The sequence below is a fragment of the Stegastes partitus genome, unplaced genomic scaffold (assembly GCF_000690725.1).
Source record: "Stegastes partitus isolate 25-593 unplaced genomic scaffold, Stegastes_partitus-1.0.2 Scaffold1170, whole genome shotgun sequence".
NCBI lineage: Eukaryota > Metazoa > Chordata > Actinopteri > Pomacentridae > Stegastes > Stegastes partitus.
In genome coordinates this window covers 244925-266118 of record NW_007578901.1, presented here as the reverse complement: position 1 = coordinate 266118, position 21194 = coordinate 244925, and the positions used below count along the sequence as shown (strand labels likewise).

The following is a 21194-nucleotide window of genomic DNA, read 5'->3' as shown; positions in this document are numbered from 1 at the left end:
GTCCGTGTAATTTTAGATATCAGAACGCGGCTGCACATCACCGGTTTGTCAAATTATCCAAAAAACTGGACCCTCGTCCTGTCAAAGTTTAACACGCATCAGATTGTGCTGATGTTAGAGCCTCAACAGTTGGAGACCAGAGACTGGATTCTAGTAGAACCATGGATCCATCCACAGACAGACACTGACAGGGACTTTATGGAGACATGACACCGTTAAAGTTTGAACATTTTGCACTTTTTTCCATTTTCATGTGCCAATATTAACTTTGGACCATCTTTGTCTTATTTTTCAAGGTATTTTGGACAAGTTTGAGCCATTTTTAGTCATTTTTTGCAAGTAAAAACAGCAAAAAAATGGAATTTTGTCTTGCCTAAGTTGCCACACATCAGGTTCTACTAATGTTAGAGCCTCAACAGTTGGTGAAATGTGACCAAAGACATGAATTCATTCATAGACAGACACTGACAGGAACTTTCTGGAGACATGACACCATTAAAGTTTGAAAATTTTGCACTTTTTTCCATTTTCATGTGCCAATATTAACTCATTGTTGTTATTTTGGACAGTTCTGAGTCATTCTGGACAGGATTCAGATCACTTTGGACCGTCTTTGTCTTATTTTGGACATATTTTTACCTATTTTGGACAAGTTGGCGTCATTTTGCATTTAAATTTTTTGTCATTTTTTACACATTTTTCAAGCAAAAATAGCAAAAAACTAGAACCTTGTCTGGTCCAGCTTCACCACATCAGGTTCTACTGATGTTAGAGCCTCAACAGTTGGTGAAATGAGACCAGAGACTGGATTCTAGTAGAACCATGGATCCATCCATAGATATTGACACTTACAGGAACTTTATGGGGACACAACACCACATTTATTTGAAAACGTTGAACTTTTTTCCATTTTCAAGGACCACTAATGAACAATTTGTCCTCTTATGGATCCATTTAATTAATATAATCTCCTCGAAACCATTCTGTCAGTGTTTTCACCACACTTCATGGATGTTGGAGTTTAATTTCTGGAGATATTGAACCTTTCAAATGGTTTCACATGTTGTTGTTGTTTTTTTGAGGGTGGAAGTATGAATATCTCCAAGTCTGAAAACATAAACTTCTCAGAACAACCATCTCTGATTTGCCTTCAGTTTTATACCAATAAATGTAAATATTCATAAAGATANTTTCTTTAGATTCCATCAACTGTATGTGTCTTACCTGAAACCCATAAGTGTGTGATTCTGAACGCACCTGATCTGTTTGAGCTCCCCAGCCAGGATCTGCAGGTAGTACAGGGCCCGGCCCACGGCCAGAACCACCTGGGTGTGGTTGCAGGCGGCCACGCTGATGTTCCGGCCCTGTGGCTCCTTCCATTCGCTCACCAGCGCCTTGCTGTCCTGCAGCACCAGGCGCACCGAGCCCGAAGTGATCTGCAGGAAAAGAAAAATAAAAAAGAATAACAGTTTCTGTGGGAAGCGACAGAAAAGATGTTTCAAAGGAAGCCTCATTGTTTATGTGCGGTTTGGCGCCACGAGAGCAGCTGGCACTTTGCTAATGAATGAAATAATGATTAATTTCTCTAGAAAATTAGTATTTTTGGGGAAATAAATAGCGACAGAGAGGAAATAAATTACTTCCTATTCAATTTAGCCCAGTGATGTTGGGCCAGATGCCGAGGAAAACGTGTCGCATATGTTTAAAAGACGATAAAACTCAGCTGTTGCTTGCTGGAAACTATTAAAAATCACAAATTGTGAACGGAAAACAGAGCACTTCAAACGCCGCGAAGCACGGTTTGATTATAAGAATGAATAAGAGGATAAACCCCTCTGAAGAAACGTCAAATTAAAGCGTTTTCAGGAGCCGCTTCTAATCCCGCAGAGCTTCGTTTGATTGCTTTTCCCACGGAGGCTTGAGAGCACCTGGAAAGAAGAAGCCCCCCAGGTTAGGCAGAAATACAAATTTAATATTGGAAATGTAATAATGCGGCTGGGAGAGCCACCCGGCACCGACGAAGACAAAGAAAAGAAAGAGGAGCCTCATTAACGGACCGCAGCCGGCACAAACAAGCGGTCGGACTGCAAACGGAGGCGTTGCGCCGCTCGCATAATGAGGTGTGAACACTCGACACCGGATCCCTAATGGAGTCGGTGAAAGCAGTTATAACGTCCGGCTCCTGCGGTTTGTTTCTGTTCGGGTCACGGCGAGCGTCAGAACACACAAAAACCGTGTAGATTTATGTTTTTGGTGAATGTAAGCAAAGATGTTCTTTCTGCTGCAGTTGTTTTATATCAGAAGACAAAACACGGTGATTCAGAAGCAGCAGCAGCGGCGGCGGCGAGAGACTTTAGTAGTTTGGTAGCGTAAGGCTGCTGCAGCGTGTTGTCGAGGATTTACTGATAAAAACGACAAGAGTTTGAGATGTTGGGGATCAACAAAGCAGCAGCGGTTCATCCTGTAGGGATCCTGAATGTCTGAGCTAAATTCCTCAGCTTCATATTTTCATTTTAAGTCAGAAATGTAAACTTTTATATCGCCTACTCAACCCCGTAACGACGTCTTTTAACTTATTTTAAACTAAACTCAATATTTTTACAAAGTAATTGATCTTTGCGTCTCATTTCTGCACCGTTTTTAAATCATTTAGTTTGTTGAAAACGTCCGTTCTGTGTCCTCTGCTGTGTCTACATGATGTTTTAAAGCTTCTCCAGTCGATGAATTCTACAAGTTAAATCTTTCTTGTTTTGCATATTAGTTCCCAATAAAACCAGAGGAAACGTCTGTAGATCACCTAATTAGCAGCGGATCTTCCTGTAGAGATCCTGAATGGTTGAACTAAACTCTCGGGCTTATTAATGTCAGTTTTAATTAAAAAAAAACACCTAAATATGTTCTTTTTTTACACTGCCTACTCTACTCTGTAACTACTGCAATGATCGTTGCATCTTAAATCTGCTCTTTTTAAATGTAAATTTTCAAACGTAAACCATTTAGTTTATATAAAAACAAAGTTCTGGGTCCATTACTGTGTTTCTATGATGTTTAAAACTTCTCCAGTACAAGTTAACACAGTCTAGTTTTACATATTATTCCTCCAAGACTCAGAGAAAAAGGTCCAGAGAACCCAAAACTTATTACAATTTATCCTCTCTGCACCATCAAGGTAGCGTAATTTATTTTTTATCGTGCCGAGATTTAATCAACTTTCAATCAGAACCGAAGCGGCGGCAAACTGACCGACCTCTTGTGACCAGCGCTCGGGTCGGTCCGTGTAATTTTAGATATCAGAACGCGGCTGCACATCACCGGTTTGTCAAATTATCCAAAAAACTGGACCCTCGTCCTGTCAAAGTTTAACACGCATCAGATTGTGCTGATGTTAGAGCCTCAACAGTTGGAGACCAGAGACTGGATTCTAGTAGAACCATGGATCCATCCACAGACAGACACTGACAGGGACTTTATGGAGACATGACACCGTTAAAGTTTGAACATTTTGCACTTTTTTCCATTTTCATGTGCCAATATTAACTTTGGACCATCTTTGTCTTATTTTTCAAGGTATTTTGGACAAGTTTGAGCCATTTTTAGTCATTTTTTGCAAGTAAAAACAGCAAAAAAATGGAATTTTGTCTTGCCTAAGTTGCCACACATCAGGTTCTACTAATGTTAGAGCCTCAACAGTTGGTGAAATGTGACCAAAGACATGAATTCATTCATAGACAGACACTGACAGGAACTTTCTGGAGACATGACACCATTAAAGTTTGAAAATTTTGCACTTTTTTCCATTTTCATGTGCCAATATTAACTCATTGTTGTTATTTTGGACAGTTCTGAGTCATTCTGGACAGGATTCAGATCACTTTGGACCGTCTTTGTCTTATTTTGGACATATTTTTACCTATTTTGGACAAGTTGGCGTCATTTTGCATTTAAATTTTTTGTCATTTTTTACACATTTTTCAAGCAAAAATAGCAAAAAACTAGAACCTTGTCTGGTCCAGCTTCACCACATCAGGTTCTACTGATGTTAGAGCCTCAACAGTTGGTGAAATGAGACCAGAGACTGGATTCTAGTAGAACCATGGATCCATCCATAGATATTGACACTTACAGGAACTTTATGGGGACACAACACCACATTTATTTGAAAACGTTGAACTTTTTTCCATTTTCAAGGACCACTAATGAACAATTTGTCCTCTTATGGATCCATTTAATTAATATAATCTCCTCGAAACCATTCTGTCAGTGTTTTCACCACACTTCATGGATGTTGGAGTTTAATTTCTGGAGATATTGAACCTTTCAAATGGTTTCACATGTTGTTGTTGTTTTTTTGAGGGTGGAAGTATGAATATCTCCAAGTCTGAAAACATAAACTTCTCAGAACAACCATCTCTGATTTGCCTTCAGTTTTATACCAATAAATGTAAATATTCATAAAGATATCTGCGACATGACAGCTTCATATATCAAATACTTTCCGAGACAGAAATTTTTAAATTTTGCCCGTCAACTCACTTTTTGCCGTTTTTTCCTCACATTTAAATTGTTGAGCTGTTTGAACAAGAATATCTGAGGAACTATTAAAGATAAAAACCTGAAAATTTCACTCTTATTTCTCATCGTCTCATTAATTCAGAATCTGTAATATCAGACAAGTAGCTCAAATAGTCTCCGATTATGAGCAAGTTGAAATATGACCAAAAAAATTAATTGAAGCTGTCGTGAAAAGTTCCAACTTTAACTTTTATAGCCGATTGAGCAGGTTTGACAAGTTGCACCACGGAAACCAAAATACTTCTGGAGTTTTACACGATATTAAAGGTTCTGAATCAGTGGCATGATGAGAAATAAGAGCGAAAACTTCAGGTTCTTATCTGTAAAAGTTGCTGAGATATCGTTGGTCAAACAGCCGTAAATTCCAACGTGAGGAAAAAATAAAACGTGAAAATAAACACATCTGAAGAAGCAGTAAAATGTCCCAGACAGCATTTTAAAAATCTAAAGTTAATGATTTAAAAAAAAAGTTTAAATTAAACCGGAGATGGTCGAGCAGAAGGATCCTGAAGACGGAGCGACCTCACGGCCAATTAGTCGCTTGTGAGGGTTCTCTGTGTGAAAGCTAAAAAACAGAACCGTGAACTTAGCATGCAGCGCCGGCACCGCCAGCATCCCTTTGAAGTTCTGTTTACGGCTCCGTCAGAGTCACACATTCACTCCGGCTCGGTCTCCCAAACCCCCCGAGAGAATATCGATGCCCTCCCAGGAGCTCGGCGCCGTTCGCCAGCTGCTGCTTTACGTTCCCGCCATAAGACGCCGTGCACAGTCAGCTGGTCGGAGCTCGCTCAGCGCCCACGGTTTCTCATCGCGGTTAATTAGAGTCCGCCGGCCGAAATAATGAGCTGAAAGGAGGCTAAAAGCTGCAGAGGGGTGCAGTAGGATTGGGGTTATGTTACGTGGAGCCTTTAGATTCATTCCTGGTACAGAAATATTGCTTTGTCTCCAGTTTTATGAATCATTTATTACCTCCAGTGTCCAGGTCACTGTTTATTCTCGTCTGTGTTTTGGTGTAAATAAAGTTCAGACTAACTCTGCAGCTGCTGACTACAACAATATTTAATACATTTGTAGTATAAACTTTTGCTATATTTACCATTTTAAGCACACAATAAACAAATTATGAGCACTGCACACTAATTAATTAGCTCTAATGTCCGGGTCATTATTTATTTTAATGTATTTTTTGGTCTAAATTTTCAAAAAAGAGTAAAAAATTCAAACTTTGCAGATGCTGGCTTCAATAATTTAATGATATTTATTAATTTTTAGTATAAAATATTGTTATATTTGCAATTTTAAACACATATTTAATAAACTATGAGCATTAATTAACCCTAATGTCCAGGTTATTTTTTGTTTTGGGGTATTTTCTGGTTTAACTACTGAAAAAAAAAAAAAATCTGACTCTGCAGCTGCTGACAAAAATAATTCAATTATATGTTTAAGTTTAAAATATTGCAAAATGTATAATTTAAAACACATTTAATAAACGATAAACATTGCACATTCATTAATTAACTCTAATAATTTATTTTAGTATGTTTTATTAAAAATTTATCTCTGCAGCTGCTAGTTTTAAAGATTTATTGATAATTGATTCATTATTGGTATAAAATATTGCTAAAAGATGGAATAAACTATAAACATTACACATTAATTATTAACTCTAGCGTCCAGGTCATTATTTATTTTCGTGCACTTTGTGGTAAAACTACTGAATAATGTAAAAAAAAGTTAAAAAATCTAACTGTGCAGCTGCTCGATTCAATAATTCAATGATATTCAATTCATTTTTAATATTAAATATTGCTATAATTACATTTTTAAATGCAGATTTAATAAATATTAACATCACACAGTTGTTAACTAACTCTAACGTCCAGGTCACTGTTTATTTTAGTGTATTATTTTAGAAAATTCTAACCCCGCAGCTGCTAGTTTTAAAGATTTATTGATATTTAATTCATTGTTAGTATAAAAATATTGCTAAAATATTGAACAAAGTATAAACACTGCAGATAAATTATTAACTCTTGTGTCCAGGTCGCTTTATTTTAATGTATTTTGTAGTAAAACTAGTGAAAAAAAGTAAAAAATTTAAACTCTGCAGCTGCTGGCCTCCATGATTTAATAATATTTGACTCATTATCAGGATAAAACACTGATTTAAACACTGATTTATGAACGCTGCACAGTCATCCCTTAACTCCAGCGTCCAGATCACTATTTAATTTAGTGTATTTTTATGTAACTGCTAAAGAAACTGCAGCCGGAGCGAGTTTAAGGACGACTACGGGCCTTTATTATTCATCTCCAAAGCGAGTTGTGTAACGGCGGCGGGATGAGCAACAACGCACAAATGTATTCAGCGCAAAAACGCCGACTGCGAGGCGACGAGAGAGCCGGGGCGATAAAATACAGGTTGTCATAACAACCTAAAGATTTACGGCTGCGGGTCGAACGCTGGGCTTTAATTCCCAGCAGGTTTCATCCTCGTTTATAAAAAAAATAAAAGGATTTAAATCAGCTGCAATATTCATCCGGAGCAAGTGTAAAATACATGAAGTACTTTTAGCGCTCTGCAACTTTCAATCATGCATGATTTAAAAAAAAAAAAAAACTCAGAGTATATTTTACTAAATGGCCACAGCTGAATAATTAACTTCTGTAATTAATTTTGAATCGGCTGAAACAAGTGGATGTTCCTGCTCGTCTGAGGAGTTCGAGCGACGACGTCTCAGGAAACAGTCGAGATAAAAGTTTTCACTCTTCTGTCTGTCTACGTAATTGATTTGGGATCTGTGATATCGGACAAATTGATCAAACAATCTCTGGTTCAGTTGAAATGTGAAGAAAACTAAAGCCGTCATGAAAACTTCCACCTCTGAGCTCGCGTTAAGCAAGAAACCTGAAAATGCAGACGTGAACTCGAGATGTTTTCTGAACCTCATGTAGCTGCAGGACCCAAAACAAAAAACATAAACACACAGAATAGTTTTAATATGAAATACTGGGTCACAAAAATGAAAAACAAAGTTATTCCCCATTGAGCAGGTTTGACCACAAAAATAAAAATATTAAAAGACGGTTGAGTTCTGCAGTTTAACACGTTAACATGATGAGAAATAACTGAATGTTTTTTAATCGTCCCTAAAATAATAAATGTAAAAGTTTAAACCCTGCAGCTGCTGGTTTTAATGATTCAATGATATCTGCACATTAATTAATCACCTCCAATGTCCACAAAACTGTTTATTTTAGTGATTTTTTTTTTGGTGTAAATACTAACGAAAAGAAAAATATCTAACTGTGTAGGTGTTTTTTTTCAATAATTCAATGATATTTGATTCACTATAAGTAAAAAATATTGTTTTATTCACAGTTTTTAATAAGGATTTACTTTGCATATTAATTATTTACCTCCAACTTCCACTAAACTCTTTATTTTAGTGAATTTTTTTGGCGTAAATACTGAAAAAAGGAACAAAAATCTAACTGTGTAGGTGCTAATTTAATGATTTCATGATATTTCATTCATTGTCAGTAAAAAACGTAGTTTTATTTACAATTTTTAATACGTCGCACACAAATTAATTACCTCCAGCGTCTATAAAACTGTTTATTTTAGTCAAAAAGTCAAAAATCAAACCATGCACGTGCTGTTTTAATGATATCTGATTAATTGTTAATATAAAAATGTTGCTTTATCTACAATTTTTAAAAAGGATTTACGTTGTACACTAATTATTTACCCCCAGCTTCCACTAAACTGTTTATTTTAGTGGGTTTTTTGGTGTACATACTGAAAAAAGTCCCAAAAATTGAACTGTGCAGGTGTTATTTTAATGATTTGATGATATTTGATTCGCTGTTAGTATAAAAATGTTGTTTATCAGCTCAGATTCAACGTTAGCCGCAGCGTTTCCTGGTCTGTACATGCATGAGTTTGGGTTCAGACCTGGATGAGCTGCTGATGCGCCACGTTCCCGCAGTAGAACGTCTGCTGGTTGTCCACGAAGCCCGGCAGCTCCGTCTCCTCCACCTCCTCGCCGCTGAGCATCAGCACTCTGGAGGCACAAACGAGCTTTTAGAGATAAGACGCCGGCGCTTTCGGAAATCGACTTTTCCGGGAAGCTGCAGAAACTCACCGCGTCTGACCCACGAAGGACAGCACCAGCATGTCGTCCGTCTCCCTGCCCGCCTCGGATCGCAGCGGCCACAAGCCTGCAAGACAAATCCAGAGAAAGTGTTGGAAAGAAAAGTTTCTCTCTGCAGGGAAGGTGAACACAGCCGGAGCCTCCATCTTTAACCGTTACTGGTCCACAGACGTTGTGGAGCAGAGAGCCACGGATCGTTTTCTGTCTTCAGTCTAAAGTAAATATAAAAAATCTCACTCAGGAAGTCATTTCCAGGGTTCAGTATCTCCAGAAATAAAACTTCCACAGCCATGAAATTTGATGAGAACACAGACTGAAGAGTTTCCAGCAGATCAAAGTGATTTATTGGCTCCAGTAGAGGACACATTTTTAGTTATTTGCTCTTAAAATTCAAGGGGGAAAAAAAAGGCAAAATTTTCAAATAAAGTCGGTGTTCCTGTCAGTTTACTGAAGAACAGTCTTTGGTCACATTTCTCCATCTGCTGAGGCTCCAGTTTTTAGATATTTTTACTTAAATCATGCAGAAAATGACTCAAAATATAAGCAAAATGGCTCCAACTTGTCCAAAATAGGTTAAAATGTGTAGAAAATAATATAAAGACGGTCCAGAGTGACCTGAATCCTGTCTAGAATGACTCAGAACTGTCCAAAATAACAACAATGAACAATTATTGGCACACTGAAATAGGAAGAAGTGCAAAATGTTCAAACTTGTGGTCGTATTGATCCCAGAAAGCTCCTGTCAGTGTCCATCTATGGATGGATCCATGGTTCTACTAGAACCCAGTCTCTGGTCCCATTTCACCACCTGTTGAGGCTCTAACACCAGTGGAACCTGATGTGGTGAAGGTGGACCAGACAAGGTTCTGGTTTTTGGACATTCCGACATACCAGAATGCCAACATGAGTCCATTTGGACCATTTTATGTCAGGTTTTGGACAGATTTTAAGCCATTTGGACCATTTTCAGTCAGTTCCAGTTAGTTTGGACAAGTTTCAAGATATTTTGGTCAGAGACAGAAAAGCTTCCAGCAGATCCAGATGATTGAATGACTCCAGCAGAGGAGACTGACTCAGACAAAGGTGGTACTGTGTCCTCTGATGTGTGGAAAGTTGGACCAAACAAGGTTCCAGTTTCTAGATATTTAGACTAAATGTTGATGTGGATCATTGGTAGGAACCAGAACCTGGAGTTCACAGGTTCTAGATGTTGGTTCTAGATAAGCAGAGCTACAAGCTGCTTCATGTTGACTTCATGTAGACATTTGACAACAGGTGAGGCCGACTTTCTGACAAATTTTGAGTAATTTTGGACAAGTTTAAAGTCAAAAATATGTAAAACACCAGAACCTTGTCTGGTCCAACTTCACCACATCAGGTTCTACTGATGTTAGAGCCTCAACAGGTGGTGACATGTGACCAGAGACTGGATTCTAGTAGAACCATGGATCCATCCATAGACAGACACTGACAGGAGCTTTCTGGAGACATGATACCACCTTCTATTTTTTTTTATTTTCAAGGACCAATAATTAAATATGTGTCCTCTGCTGGATCCATTCAATCATTCTGATCTGCGTGGAACTAGTCTGTGTTTTTGTTTTTTAACCATACTTCATGTCTGTGGGAGTTTTATTTCTGGAGACACTGAACCCTTAAAATAGCAGTCGGGACGTTTCTTCAAAGATTTGTAGGTCTGAAAACGTATTAAATTCATAAATTTTAGCTGAAAACATTGAACAGAAGTTAATCAAGCTGGTGCAGCAACATATTCCCTGAATTCTGTTTTAATTACAGCCTGACTCTGGTAGTAAAGCTCCTCATAAGCCAAAGAATTACTGTAAAGATCCTGTTAATGAAAGCCAGATAGACTGGTCCGCCACTTTGCAACGCTGCAGCAGCACTTTAGAAATCAGAAAACACACATAGCTTATACTAACGTGACATTAAGTAGATTAGAACATAAAAATGTGAACATAAGTGCTGAAAAACTGCCGCATAGATTAAAAAAAACTGAATTAAACAACAGAATTAGACGAGACAGAAGTGCGACGGTGCAAATTAAAGCTGAAGTCGATGCAATTTTTCAGTTTCGTCCTATTTTGCAGGTGCAATATTTCATTATCATGTTTGATATTACTTCTTCTGGTCTTATCCTTGTGTTATCTCAGGAACATATTGTACGAAATACTTTATTCTGAGCCACATCTGACCAAAATAATTTCCTTCGGGATGCATGAAGTTTTATTCCTATCTTCAGATTTCTCTCTGCAGGGCCAGAAGAAATACGATCGCGGCGATCTTTAACTATTCCATCTGTCAGGCGTTAACGTGTCGGACGCCGCGGAGCCTCTCGCAGAGCCATTGATTGGCTAAGTGAGTAATTGCCTGGAATCAAGAGGCCGAGGAGGAGTCGGCAGCTGAGACTTTTAGGGCAGCGGCGGTCAATAAAGAGCCGGAGCCTAACAAGTGCGAGCGGACCTTAACTGGCCTAAGTGTCTCATTTAAGCAGCTCACGGCGCTTCTCCTCTGAGAGCAGCCTAATTTTCTGGGATTAAGAGGTGTCTGCCGCCGTTTAAACCTGACGAGGGCTCGACCGCCCATCAGGAAATCAGAGAGCTGGCGTTGCTGCCGGAACGTGAAGCAGAGCAGGACGCGGGTCAATCAGCAGCTGGTTAAAGGGAGAAATTATCAGATTTTACTGGTTTTTTTACATTTTTGTAAAATATTATTTTACATCAGAAAATGATAAAACATGCTGATCAGTGTTTCCTAAATCCCTCCGTGTCTCGTCTGATCCAAACATATTCAGTTAACTTCAGAATATTCACACATAAGTTGCAAACGAATCATTTAGATCTTCTTAAAACCTACTTCTGCAACTTAAACTGATTAATTAATTATTAATCAATTCTAATATTACAATTTATACAAACAGAGGGATTCACTGACAATTAACGTTTGCTAATAACCTAATTTTTAAAAATATTCTTTAGGTCAGAAAATGGTGAAAGAATGATTTTTTTCCAAAGTCCAAGATTAAAAATATGTTGTTAATCAAAATAACAATCATTTATTTATTTTTCATTGTTTATTTTTTTAATTAATTAATTAATTTTTTTCGTTTTTATTTAATTTATTTAGGTGTTCTTTTTAAATGTATTTTTTATAAGGTATTTTTAATTTTTTGTAATTTTTTGTTTTTTATTTTTAATTAATTTATTTTTCAGTCTTTTTAATTTATTTTATTCTTATTTTTTAAATTTTTATTTTATTTATTTATTTTGGTGTTTTTTTTTTTTTGTTTTTTTTTTCATAATGTCACTTTAAAAGCAAAAGAAATATGTGCGGAAAACTGTGCGCAGTAGGAATGTGGTTGTGCACAGGCGCAGAAGGAATCCTAATGAGGAGAAAAAATGCTTAAAAAAAAAAAGCAAAAAACCTGCTATATGTATATGCTGTTTTGTCGTTGAGAATGAAAAACAAACCAAAAAATATTCACATTTAAGGAGCTAAAATCACAAAATTTGGTCCTTNTTGTTTCTTATATTTTCTTCATCCTGAGTAATTTCCTGCTGTTTGCTCTATAAAATGCTGAAACAGTCTTGCTCTGTCCCCCCGATCCACAGACATTCAGTTTCCTGTCACCGCGGACCAAATAAACCCGGCGGGAGCCCGACCGGCGATTGCATCGGACTCTCAGAACAAAACGTGTGGAGGCGCCGAGGCGAGACCTCTCGGCGTCCGTCCATCTGCTCCAGCTGTTCCCCGGCGCTCTGAGCAGATGTGCGGCGGCTCGGCTGTCGCGTCGACGGAGGATTAAGGTGAAGCGGAGGCTCGAGACACACGGCGAACACACAAACCTTTGATTCCCGGCAGGTCGATGCTGGCGTGCTCGTGAATCCCAATGCCGTTGCGGATGATCCGGAGGGAGCCTTCTTTGAATGCACCGGAGCAGGTCACCAGCTGGAAGACAGAGAACCAGACACGATGCTATGAGTCCATCGGCCTCTTTTCAACGTTTATCTTTACAGTCTGTCCAGTTAAAACCTTTACAGCTATTTCTAATGTGCTAAAAACCACTTTGAACATGTTCCTCTGGCGTCTTAAAAACTTAAAAATCTGTAAAACTACATATTAATCTGAGCCAAAAACTGTAAAAACTGAAATAAAATGTTAGATTTTTAACTTTCTTTTTCCCTAAAGTATAATTTCAGGAAAATCAACCACATCTGAGCTTCAAAATCGAGATATTTCATTAATGACATTTTATTCTGTGTGTCTCATTTTTTAAAAATGCTAAAAAATCAACTGCTTGCACTAAACAGATTCTGTAAAAAACTAAAAATTATGCGATCTTCGGCGCAACTGTGAAGCCACGAGTGAACAAGCAGTGACTAACGGTCACGTGGCAGAAATTCATTCCCTTCTCGGCAGGAAGTGGTCACGCAGAGCAGTGGTATGAGGCGAAATGTCAGTTAATTATCTAACCTTAGTGGGTTCAAACAACCTGAGTCTCCTCATTAAACACGTTGTTCACAGCTGGAATAATACATCTGAGTGAGCTGTAACTGCAGGAATCAGAGCTGAGGGAAAACAAACTCTAACGGGGCACAACACCAGCTCGTTCTGCGTTTTAGCTCCAAATGAAGCCGTTCAGACGATCAGCCTGTTCCAAAGACCTCCGCAATTAACTCGGTGTTGCTGCAAGTGATTATAATAATTATTGTCTCCATTAATCACTAAACTGTCGCGAAAACAAGCAGGGTTGGTATTTCCAGAAGGCGCAAAACTCCACACGTTTGCAGCTTTTAAGGACGGTAAGCTTGATATTTGTTTTACTTAAAGACGAGCTTTAAAGACGAACAACTCATCAAACCAGCTGCCGAACACGTTTCTGACAACGTTTAAACAAAAAGACGACAGATGGATCCAGCTTTCCACCGTTAATCAAGAGAAATCTGTCAGATACATGAATTAATTAATAATTAAAGCTCTTGGCTGCATTTGTTTTTTTTATTTTAACATTCCTAATAAGACACAGAGTTCATTTGCATGCATGCAGCTGAACCAGTGTTTCTACAGGAGGTGCAGGACTTTACTCTGCAGCACAAAACAAGCCCACAGCGCGACAACAGGGAATAAAAACAGAAACCGCTTGAAGTTCAGAGGGTTAAACGAGCAAAACAGATTGTTATATTAGCATTTAAACTGCGTGCTCGGCTCAAATCACAAAATAACTTCCATGTGGATAATATTATTTGGTTTCAACGCCTTGTTTCACTTCTGTCAAAGACATTTTTGAGCTCACAGTAAACCAGCGGAGACCAGAAGCTTCTCTGAGCAGCATGGACTGGACGCGAGGCATTCAGGGAACGACAGTAAAAAGGAGTCTCTTTTGATAAATGTGAGGCGATTTGGGTCCAGTTTAAATCATAATTGGACCTTATTTTATTGGTGCTTTAGCAGGAACGCAACATGGAAGTTGTGTTTATACGTGAAAGTGCAATAAAAATGCTTTGTTTTGCATAAATTGCTGAATATTTGCAGTATTTCATTAACTAGTCTTCTGTTATTGTTCCACTTAAGCTTAGTTTTTATTATTTTTTAGCCATATATTGCATTTATTTCTGGATTCAGGCGAACATTATTTCAAATCTGTTTTTAAGAAGCAAAGCAGCGCTCTGTTTATTCACATTTGAATGAATAATAAACAAAAAAATCTATAAATATGCATGACTTTGCTTTTCCAGTCGGCATTTATTCTCATATTATTGTTTTTTTTTTTGTCTGGATTCAGGTCATTTTATTTAGTCTGATTTTGAAGCAAACATGTAAACATCAGTTTCTTTAAATATGAATATAAATCAGTTCACATGAGCAATATTTCCTCACCACTTATTTCTATACTGTACTTGGACTTTTTATTCCTCGTTTTTACTGTAAACACCAAACATTTTGCAGCGTATTTCTTCGGCCATCTTTTAATTCTAATTAGTTTTTCTGGGGAACGTGTGGCACAAGAGGATTATGAAGGTTTTATCTTGTTTTATCCTAATATTCGTCATAAATACCACCAGCAGCAGTAGATGCCACATAAAGTACCAGTTGTGTACACAGTGAATCAGTTTCTAGCTGTACCTCTGAGGTCTCCATTACAAACGCCCCGGAGGTAAACAACTGTGGCGTCTGTACAGTCGGGCCGCAGAGCTGCAGAGTGTTATTTATTCATCCGGTCACGGCGCGCTAACAGGATTAATATCAGAGCCCACATAATCTGAGCCGCTGCCACCTGCCATCCAGCAGCTTCCTGAACCTGGCAGCCCACCGAACTCCCTCCAGGCTGTTCTCAGATGCCCTCACAGCTCCGCCAGCCTCTCCCGTAATCTCCCCGTAATGCATCCAGTTACTCGTTATTTAAGCACGTTTTTTATCAGAGCACCGCGTTTTCCGGGGTCGGGTCAATCCCGCCGCTTGTCCATCAATCTTCTGCCGATTTGGAACGAGGCGGCATCAATTAACCGAAGGCCAAGCGCTCCGTGGATTCGCAGCAAATGGCAAATTAAAATAAACTGTGATTGGAACGAGTTCTGGGCGCGGACGGGCTCAGATGAATACAGTCGCACGCAGATTGCCGTGCTGGTTCAGGCCCAGGAGAGCGGCTCCGGTGGACCGCTGCCTTTGGACGGGCATCAAGCTCCCCGAGGCCCAGCGCCGGACGCTGCCAGCGAAGCCTTCTGTACTGCATCTCTGTCGACCGTCTCATCTCCCCACCGCCTCGCCGGTTCCACGCAAAGCCAGACGAATGTCCACGAACGCTCTCATATTTCTGCAGGACCGTGGAGCGGACCTGGACGCCAAAAACCGGACCAGCTGCCCACGTTTAATGTAAAGTAATTTAGATTTTGTTGTTTTGTTTGTTTGTTTTTTTTAATGATAAAACATGTTGGTCAACATTTCCCATCAGCCCAAGATGACAAAAGTCCAAATACATTCAGTTTACTGTCACAGAAGAGGAAATAAATGATTATCAAAATGCAAATTTATCACTTAAAAGAACAGGCAGAATAATAAGAGAACGAGTTTATTGTCCGTCTTTTCCATTATTCCATGTAGAAATCATGAATTTCATTCCAGTAACACCTGTGAGACGTCGCCGCTCACCTCCGCCGACTCCAGAACAATCAGCGGGTAGAAAATTACAGCCGCCGCCTTTCAGACGGACGACGCTCGGCTCGTATCGCATCGCGCCTCGAATACAAACTGTTTGACAACCGCCGACCGTAAACAAGCCCACGAGTGCAGGAGATAATGGTTCATCGAGGATTTGAGCGGACGGGCCCTCGCTGTCACTGTTAAAAGGCTGTAAATATTGTTCGAGGGAAATTACATGCGAAAGCCGATCTCAGGTTTGTGTACCGCAGGCGCATATTTAGCATCGAGTGTGACTGCAGTCCGGCTAAATCGTATCAGCTGGGATACAAGGTGCATGCTAATGTCTGCGGTACAGACAGGAGACCAACTATAAAAACACTGCAGGTGGAGGAAGAAATGTGAACATGAACAAAGAACTGTGATACGAGCTCCCGAGATCCCTTCACAAACAGAGATTGTTACGGCTGAATACGTGCAGCAGAAGTAATCAAAGTGATGATTGTTATTCTCATTAACCAATTACCAATAAAATAAATAAAATACACTCCTTTGGCTCTGATTTCGACATCTTTTTGTCACTCTGTGGTCTCAGCGAAGTCCCGCCCACAGCTCTACTTGATTGGTTACCCGCCAGCCAATCACCGAAGGCTATTGTTTACACAGCGAGACAGACGAGCACATTCGCAGCATTTTTAAAGGTGAGGAAGAAAATGTTGCGAAAGTTGTAGTAAACGTCACAATCTTCTACAAGCTTGAATAATTTCACCTGCTGCTAGGATCACGGTGCTACGCTAATGGTTTCGCAGCCTGCAGCTAACGCTATTTGGAGCACCGTGACATCTTTTTAAAGTCAGATTAACTTTAACACTTTCCACTAATGGATGGACTGATGGACATTTTCCCACTTTAACACTGTTTTCCAGACACTGCTTTAGGGTAATTACTGGCTGCCTGCTGTTTAGCTGCTAGCGTAGCCTTAGCCACTGTGAAAGCAACTAGTGTCCTGATTTGTGGAGACAATTGTGCATCTGTTCGGCTGTTTCTCTGCATGTCTGTCAGTTAGAACAGAGTGTTAAAGTTAATCTGACACTCCAGATAGCGTTAGCTGCAGGCTAAAAGGCAAGGCTAACCTCTTAGCGAGAGCATTAGCCCAGCATCGTGAGCAGGATACGTTCCAGCTGCACCAATACCAGCAGGTGAAATATTTAGGGTGTTTTTAGTGTGACTGTGCAGCTGTTTAAGATTGTAGTGTTTAGTACAACTTCAACAACATCTGCTGCCTGCAAATATGCTAATAGCTTCCAGCGTTGATTGGCTGTTACCGTTAACCAATCAGACGGAGCAGTGGGCAGGACTTTGCTGAGACCACAGTAGCCAAAGTAGCACATTTCTTTTATGTTACAGGTAACTGACACTGATATTTCAATCCTTGACAAACACCTCAAGAAACCTTCCACATGTCAGATAATCCAAGTGTTTTTTTTTAAGTTTCACAGAAATGCAGGATGAAGTCGGTAGCCTTTACCTGTCCCTGGCCCTGCCTCTCCAGGTCGACCACGCACATGTCGACGATCGGCCCGAGGTTGGTGAACGTCTCCATCACGGCCACGTACGAGCCCTGATCGTTGCTGTCCACGTTGAGCTGCAGGGAAACAACAACAAAAGTTTTACAGACGTTACATGTGCAACAAATCAAACAGGGGATGCGACTAATGATCGTTTTTACTGTCGACTCATAGCTGTTTGGTCACTAATGTGTCAGGAAATAATGAGTTTTATCAAAGTCCAGGATGACGAATGCCTCGTTTTGCCCGAAGATATTTAGTTTAATGTCACAGCGGAGTAAAGAAACCGAAAAATATTCACTTTTAAGAAGTTGCTGACTTGTTTTTCTTCCTAAAACCTACGCCTACTCAAACTGAGTAATCATTTATCAAAATAGAAGGTAAGTCATTGCAGCTCTATCAGGAATCAAATTAATTACTATTTTACAATTCATATAAACAGAGGGAAGGGAATCAACAACTCAATAAGACATTTGCTTTTTAATTTCTTTCTTCTACTTACAGCTGTAATTCTTACATAAAACAAGGAACAACTGATCTATTAATGGTCGCAGCTCCACTATCAAATTTAAAAGCTGTTTCCAAACAAGAGCAGGATTATTATGGCCTCAAAGAAAGACTAATATCAAAATTAATTTCAGGATAGGTGCTTGGAGCATTTGCAAAGAAGATATTAAAAATATAAGTGAATTTTTACTTCTAACTTGTCATTTTTGCTCCTTTATTCCTGTAAACTTGATTTCCTTCGTGTCCAAACTTGCTGCTCACCTTCACTAACTGGGAGTCTCCCAGTCTGGAGCCCACGAACACCACACCGTTGTCCAGGTAGGTCAAGCACTCGGCGATAGACGTCTGTTGGGAGAGAAGAGAAATCGTCCACCTTCTGATCAATATGCAAATTATTTTCTTGACTAATCATTTCGCCAATAGGATCACAGAGAGCGGTGAGAAGCAGTTTCAATTAGATTATTTTCAGCTACACAAAAGAGAAATGCTCCTTTGTCTTCCACATGAATGAAACAAAAGCAGATCCTCACGTCGGTCAAGCTGGAGCCACAGTTTCTCTCCTTTTTTGTTTTTTCCCATCTTTACTTGAAAAGTCATTTAGTAATCGCTGCAGATTCGTTTTCTGCTTCTGTATTCTGTCCACGCTCAGTCAGCAATTACAGAGCAAACACTGAGTCTGGCCCAACTCTCTGTAAATAACACGGTAAATACTAATTTTCCCAGTCAAACTTCAATGAGAATACAATTACAATTAGCCCTCAAAAAAACAGAAAAATGTAATCAACATTTTTAAAAAAAAAGAAAATAAAAAAAGTAAAAATAGATGGACTGTTTAACCCTTTAAACCCAAAAAGCTCCTGCAGGTTTTATTTAAATTTTACACCATTTATCAGAGCAAGAAGCTGCAACAACAGGAAGAATAAATCGGATTTTCAGCTTTCCGATGGTCCTCGAACGGATCATTCACGACGATACGCAGCTCAGGCTGCAAATCTGAGCTTAAAATGGCGATATTTATGATTACGTTTTATTTAAAAATTCACAAAAAATCCACTGCTCGCACAAAACCGATTCTGTAAAAAACAAAAAATTATGTGTTCCTCGTTGCGAGTGAGAAGTTAGGAGCGACTCATCTGCGACAAACGGTCACTTCGCAAAAATCAGGAGAGTTCTCGGCTGAACTGCAGGCAGTGTTCACACAGAGCAGTGTAGAAACAGATAAAACATACATAATCATCTGATCTTGATGAACATCTATAGCATGTAGGGACTTTTTTTGGTAAGTATTGGAGACACCTATGGACACGTCTTTTGTGCATCCTGAATCCAGGTTTTTCTTTTTTTCCATTTTTGCAAAAAGAAAAATATTTAAAGAAATTCAGCTTTTAAAAAAAAGTATTACTGGCACTATTACCGTCATACTGCATTGTTGACCAACTAAGTTCTTATTCCTTCTAAAAATACTTGTTCTATTTCCACAGCGGTGCAGGACTTCATATTTCAGTAAAAAAAATAGACAAATTTGAGCAAAAAATAGAGTTTAGAGGGTCAACGAGCATCTGTAAACAACAATTAGTGCAAAAAAAAAAAAGGCACTTGTTAATATAATTCAACAACAGATTAACCGTTTAGGTGATTAAAACACGACTCTCAGCTTCACAACATACAACGGCACATTTAATCCTAACGTTTTTAACTTTAGGTTTTAACCAAACAAAATGAGCAATTATGAGAAATCCGCTTTAGGCGCCAGTAATTTCAGATAGGACAATAATTAATGGCTTTTTACCTTTACAAACTAAAAAAAAAAAATGCAAATGAATAACTATTATTAAAGTCCAATCATCTGCCAGAGCTCAGAGAAATTAAGAATAACGGCAGATAATGGGATTAATGTTGTTGAAACGGGAGGGAGAAGAAACCCGTTCTGGTTTTGGCAAACTTTCGTAAAGTAATCTAAAACTCTTGTTTGACACGTAAATGATGCTTTTAAATTCACCCCCCCGTCGGCGCCAACACGGTTTTTACTCGGAGGTGTTATTGATGCGCCATAAATACAGGTTTTTCTGGCTGACGTTTTAATGCAGAGCCGCTCCGTCCCGTCGACTGAGCGGATCGGGCCGAGCGGTAAAACTTTAGAATTATTTGAAAAGCAATCTGTTTTCTGGCTCAGCGGCGTGCCTCTCTGCTTGATTGATTCTTGCTTCTGCGTCGCTACCAAGAAAGCATTTTTACCTTTCCAAACTCTGAGAAGCCATTAGAGGAAGGTGAACCAAACGCCCGCCCGCCCGCCTCCGACGTGAGCTTCAGCGTTCGAGCGGCGCATTGAAATACAGTCATTGCCTAAATCAACTTTAAAGGGATAAGTGACACTCTGGCAAGCAGAGCAACAAAAGAGGTGGGATAATTTTTTCCCATCTTCCACACAGGTGGAGACAGCTCCATTAGCTCCCGTCAGAGCCGTAAACCATTAAAAAGTCAATCGGAACAAAAGGGGAGGGCGCTCGGATAGCGAGAGGAAAAAGGGAAAAGCGACGAGCAGAGAGGCTGGCGGAGGCAGGTGGACGGCAGCCAGAGCAGAGGCAGGTGGATAAACACAGCGACAGTGATAAAGAGGCTGTGGAGTACCTCTCCCAGCAGCTCCACATGCAGGTCTTTGAGCGCCACGGTGCCGTCCATTAGCTCCTCCTTCTCCAGCAGCAGCATGAACAGGCGCCCCTCCATGTCGCCCAGCAGGTACCGCGAGCCGTTGGGGTCCACCCGGTTGTGGCAGACAATGGTGCTTTGCTGCAGTAGAGAGAGAAGGACAAACACATCTTTTTAAAATGGCACTCGCAGCAGAGGTAAAGTCTGCAAACGCTCCCTGAAAGACAGCGTCTAGAAAAAGCATTCAGCCTTTTTTCCCCTTTTGTTGCTGAAAGATGGCAAATGTAGTTTTCTTGTTTGGCGAGGATGAGCAGGAACAGACTATTTTTACAGAGTAATACGAACCAATTAGGAATATGAAACACCATTTAACTTATTATTGAGTAGATGCAGCCCCATCATTGATCCTGTCGGTCTCCATCAGCCTGAACATCTGGACGCTGCAGCTTCACCTCATTGTTCTTTGTACAAACTGTTCAAACTCTGTCAGGCTACACAGGGATCGTAAGCAAACAGCTCTTCTAATCCAGCCACAAATCCTCAGTTGGACTGAGCTCTGGACTCTGACTGGGCCTCCAGAACTTCACCT

The 21194-nt window shown here is 39.6% G+C and overlaps 1 protein-coding gene across 1 annotated transcript in view; it reads right to left on the bottom strand.

Annotated features, from left to right (window-relative positions):
* The window catches only part of ddb1 (damage-specific DNA binding protein 1), an 82260-nt gene that overhangs the window by 46357 nt on the left and 14709 nt on the right, over positions 1-21194 (bottom strand). Inside the window, exons 7-13 of the mRNA XM_008296942.1 lie at positions 20588-20746; positions 18221-18304; positions 17413-17529; positions 12596-12698; positions 8724-8799; positions 8534-8642; positions 1258-1436 (exon numbers count right to left, since the gene is read on the bottom strand). Coding sequence (XP_008295164.1) covers positions 1258-1436; positions 8534-8642; positions 8724-8799; positions 12596-12698; positions 17413-17529; positions 18221-18304; positions 20588-20746 — 827 coding nt within the window. The remainder of the gene's footprint in view (positions 1-1257; positions 1437-8533; positions 8643-8723; positions 8800-12595; positions 12699-17412; positions 17530-18220; positions 18305-20587; positions 20747-21194) is intronic.